This window comes from Ovis canadensis, chromosome 3, assembly GCF_042477335.2.
Source record: "Ovis canadensis isolate MfBH-ARS-UI-01 breed Bighorn chromosome 3, ARS-UI_OviCan_v2, whole genome shotgun sequence".
Taxonomy (NCBI): domain Eukaryota; kingdom Metazoa; phylum Chordata; class Mammalia; order Artiodactyla; family Bovidae; genus Ovis; species Ovis canadensis.
Genome location: NC_091247.1, coordinates 50,136,882 through 50,141,410, shown reverse-complemented (window position 1 = coordinate 50,141,410; position 4,529 = coordinate 50,136,882). Strand labels below are relative to the sequence as shown.

At 45.4% G+C, this 4,529-nt stretch overlaps 1 protein-coding gene across 2 annotated transcripts; it reads right to left on the bottom strand.

Moving 5' to 3' along the window:
* Positions 1 to 2,061: 2,061 nt before the first annotated feature.
* On the bottom strand, positions 2,062 to 4,112 carry LOC138438096 (lithostathine). 2 transcript variants are annotated; one of them, XM_069586319.1, is made up of 5 exons: positions 4,037 to 4,112; positions 3,368 to 3,486; positions 3,019 to 3,156; positions 2,426 to 2,552; positions 2,062 to 2,129 (listed from the first exon to the last, which is right to left on the bottom strand). In XM_069586319.1, exons 1-5 carry the CDS (start codon positions 4,110 to 4,112, stop codon positions 2,062 to 2,064), a joined length of 528 nt encoding a protein of 175 aa, XP_069442420.1. The 2 variants fall into 2 exon arrangements, with proteins under 2 accessions (XP_069442420.1, XP_069442421.1); XM_069586320.1 differs by lacking the exon at positions 3,019 to 3,156.
* Between the last annotated feature and the right edge of the window lie 417 nt (positions 4,113 to 4,529).

The window sequence follows — 4,529 nt, the reverse complement described above, 5'->3', positions numbered from 1 at the left end:
ACTCACCTAGAGCCAGACATCCTGGAATGTAAAGTCAAGTGGGCCTTAGAAAGCATCACTACAAACAAAGCTAGTGGAGGTGATGGAATTCCAGTTGAGCTATCTCAAATCCTGAAAGATGATGCTGTGAAAGTGCTGCACTCAATACATCAGCAAATTTGGAGATCTCAGCAGTGGCCACAGGACTGGAAAAGGTCAGTATTCATTCCAATCCCAAAGAAAGGCAATGCCAAAGAATGCTCGAACTACTGCACAACTGCACTCATCTCACACACTAGCAAAGAAATACTCAAAATTCTCCAAGCCAGGCTTGAGCAATATGTGAACTGTGAACTTTCAGATGTTCAAGCTGATTTTAGAAAAGGCAGAGGAACCAGAGATCAAATTGCCAACATCCACTGGGTCATCGAAAAAGCAAGAGAGTTCCAAATAAACATCCATTTATGCTTTATTGACTATGCCAAAGCCTTTGACTGTGTGGATCACAATAAACTGTGGAAAATTCTGAAAGAGATGGGAATAGCAGACCATCTGACCTGCCTCTTGAGAAACCTATATGCATGTCAGGAAGCAACAGTTAAAATTGGACATGGAACAACAGACTGGTTCCAAATAGGAAAAGGAGTACATCAAGGCTGTATATTGTCACCCTGCTTATTTAACTTGTATGCAGAGTACATCATGAGAAACACTGGGCTGGAAATACAAGCTGGACTCAAGATTGTCAGGAGAAATATCAATAACCTCAGATATGCAGATGACACCACTCTTATGGCATAAAGTGAAGAAGAACTAAAGAGTCTCTTGATGAAAGTGAAAGAGGAGAGTGAAAATGTTGGCTTAAAGCTCAACATTAAGAAAACTAAGATCTTGGCATCTGGTCCCATCACTTCATGGGAAATAGATGGGGAAACAGTGGAAACAGTGTCAGACTTTATTTTTTTGTGCTCCAAAATCACTGCAGATGGTGATTACAGCCATCAAATTAAAAGACATTTACTTTTTGGAAGGAAAGTTATGACCAACCTAGATAATATATTCAAAAGCAGAGACATTACTTTGCCAACAAAGGTCCATCTAGTCAAAGTTATGGTTTTTTCCAGTGGTCACGTATGGATGTGAGAATTGGACTGTGAAGAAAGCTGAGTGCTGAAGAATCAGTGCTTTTGTTGGAGAAGACTCTTGAGAGTCCCTGGGACTGCAAGGAAATCCAACCAGTCCATTCTGAAGGAGATCAACCCTGGGTGTTCATTGGAAGGACTGATGCTGAAGTTGAAGCTCCAATACTTTGGCCACCTCATTCAAAGAATTGACTCATTGTTAAAGACCCTGAAAAAGATTGAGGGCAAGAGGAGAGGGGGATGATGGAGGATGAGATGGCTGGATAGCATCACTGACTAAATGGACATGAGTTGGGTAAACTTTGGGAGTTGGTGATGGATAGGGAGGCCTGGCTTGCTGTGATTCATGGGGTTGCAGAGTTGGACATGATTGAATGACTGAACTGAACTGATTATGTTTCACACTAACACTTGAGAAAGTACAGTTCTAAACATCATAACATACCTTAAGACTCCTTTCCTTATGCCATCAGAAACCTGTCTTGGGGGAATGTGTGAGCAGTACTCTGAATGGAAGAGCGATGTTTTTATGTGTCTACAGCCCACATACTACAGAAGTAATGGTGATGTACTTAACCACAAATACACAAATATGTATATGTGGTTATTTCCCCAGGAACCTGGGTGAAATGAGGCAGAGACTGACCAAAAGTTCTTGAACATCCACTTCATCTTTGTCAATTTGTCTATGAGAATGAGGAAGAGAAGACAGGCAATTGAAGACTAATATTTTTATTGTGAATTTTGCAAAATCGGGTTAGGGGACACACAAAAGAGCCTGAATTGAGTCTGGGGAGGAGGGAAGGTCAGAATGAGGTGGTTGGGTTGGGGGTGTGAGGAGAATATCCCCTTCCATAGTGGATCTGAATCCCTAGTTCCAAGTTCATGATGAGTTGCACACCAGTTGCACACCAGTCAGGCTGCTGACTTCTCATCTGATCTAGTCCGTGAACTTGCAGACATAGGGTAAGGTCAAATAGCAGTTATGATCGCTCCACTTGAGATATCCTGGAGAGACAGAAGTGCTCAAGTCAATAGGGCTGGTGGAACTTGAGAACCCAATGGAGAGGAATCCAAGATTCTCTCTTTGAAGCCTGGTTTAGGCTTCAAAGGCCCTCCCTCATCTTCACCAGTGTCCCACTCCATGGGAAGAAGATAGAAAGTAAGAAGAGATGAGAGGGAATGGGAGAAGACAAGCCAATATTATAGTTCCAGCCCAGGAGGATTCCCTGAAGATCAGACCCAGAAATGGCAGGTGAGGGGATGGAAAAGGCTGGACAAAAATGACCTTCTACGTCTCTTACCTGAGCTGCTTGAGAGACTCCCACAGTAGCCAGGGCTTGAGATGGCAACAGGATCTGTCTCCCAGGCAACATAATTGAGCACGTCATTGCTACTCCATTCCCATCCACCAGCATTGGGCTCAGAGCCCTGTGGAGCAGAGGATGGAGTTGGGTGAGACAGAAAGGCCTTTAGAATTCTCCTGGTCTGATGCTGTCTGTTGAAATGATTGATTGATTCCCCTCCCCAGCATCACGGAATTAACTCTGCTGTTCAAGATAAGCCCCACAGCTCTCCTCTGGGAAACTCTCCCTAACTCTATTGGCTAATTTCAAAGCCAATAATGTGATAAGCACAGCATGTGCCGACTCAGGGAGGCACAATGAACTGAATTACAAGGTATGCTGTATGAACTGTATAAAAGCTTGACAAAAGGCAGATTAATTTTAGTTGGGGACTAGTACCTGCCCAGGACTAAAGGCTCTCACTTTCCCTAGTTATCCTGTGAACCCCAGGGATCTCTCAGGTCTTTTTTGGGCTGGCAAAAGGGGACAAAGAGGGACCTGGGTGGCCATAGCACCTTTGGAAGTAACAGATTAGAGAGATGTAAGTGTACCTCTGTGGGGTCATGGAGCCCAATCCAGATGTCTGATTGGGTATTCAAGCTGCTCTTAATCAACGAGGCCACGAAGAATTCCTCAGCCCCACTGAGCACAGACACAAGATGTCCCGAGTGCCTCTTCTGGCAGGCAATCTGTGTGGGGAAGGGAAATACGCAGGAGGAGCTTGAGACACCACTAGGGGAAGGGAAGGGCCAATGCAGGTGAGAAGGGGTATGTTTGTAAAACATGAGTTTCTCATACTCATCCTCAGGAAACTCTTGAGAATGGAGAACCCCTGGTCCCCAAACCCAGTCTCTGATTTGCTTCTGCTTATCTCCCTTAACTGCAGATCCCAACACTTACATCTGCATCCATCCAGGTTTTGGGTGTTGTATACAAGGCATAGCAGTTAGACCTATAGGCCATGGAACCTGAGGGACAGCTGCTCCGTGGAGAGGGCAGTTCCTTTTGGGAATTTTCCCCTGGAGAGGAAGAAATAAGGGAGAGGGATGGGGTGAAACGGAGAGAGGGGTTTGGAGGAGGAAGGTGACCTTGGGGAATATTTATGAGGCGAGGGCTTGGGGCAGTGTTACCAAACTTCTGACTGCCTCTCACCACTGCCAACACTCCAGGATTTTTTATAAATCATGAACTAGACCTACTAACTGGATGATGATCTCTCTTCTCTTTATTCATAGTTTTTATTCAAAAGTCTAGTCCTTCTCCTCTGAGTTGATAGATCCTCCAATCATTTTCCTTCTACTCATCTCATTAATGACACTCTATACTTTCCTACTTCATCTATGCACATAAATTACTGAGAAAATAGAAATCACCTCATCCCACTGTCACTGAAACACTAGGGTGCTTCCCACCACTGGTTACCTGAAGGAAAGAGTGATGTCTCAGGAATTCCAGGCCTTTATGTTGTGCGGGGATATTCCATTACCAGGGGAGGCACAGGAGCTTTCCTCCTTGTCTTGGCCCTGAGCAGACACTGGGAACCCAGAGCTAGAGGCAGAGAAATCTCACCTTGGACCTGAGACAGGAGCATCAGGCAGGAGAGCAGCATCCAGGACAGTCTGGGGAGGCCCAGGGAAGGCAGCATTGTGTCCGTGAGGAGTGGAGGAAGCTAGAGAACTAAAGGGAGGGTGGTCAGAGAGAGGGTGTGAGAGACCCCCTGTTGTACCTCTTGTCTTTTCCTTCATCTAGTCCCCTAGGAAAAAATCCTTCTTGGTAGCATCCCTCCCCTTCCATGGTGCTGGAAAAAATTAGAAAATCTATGCATCCTAGTGCTCCTGAGATCTCCCAAGTCTGGCTTCCCCTGGTCTCAGAGCTCCCACATTCTGTGAGGATAAGGATCCTTGTACACCGTCCCTGAAATGTGCAAGGTGAAACCCCTGTCACGGGTCTCATCTAGTCTCGACTCCCACTTACCTCTCTTGCAGGGATCTGCACTGGCTTGTCAGGGCAGAAAAGATTGGGCTTTTATAAGAAGATTTGAGGGAGGGGCACCGAAATGAAT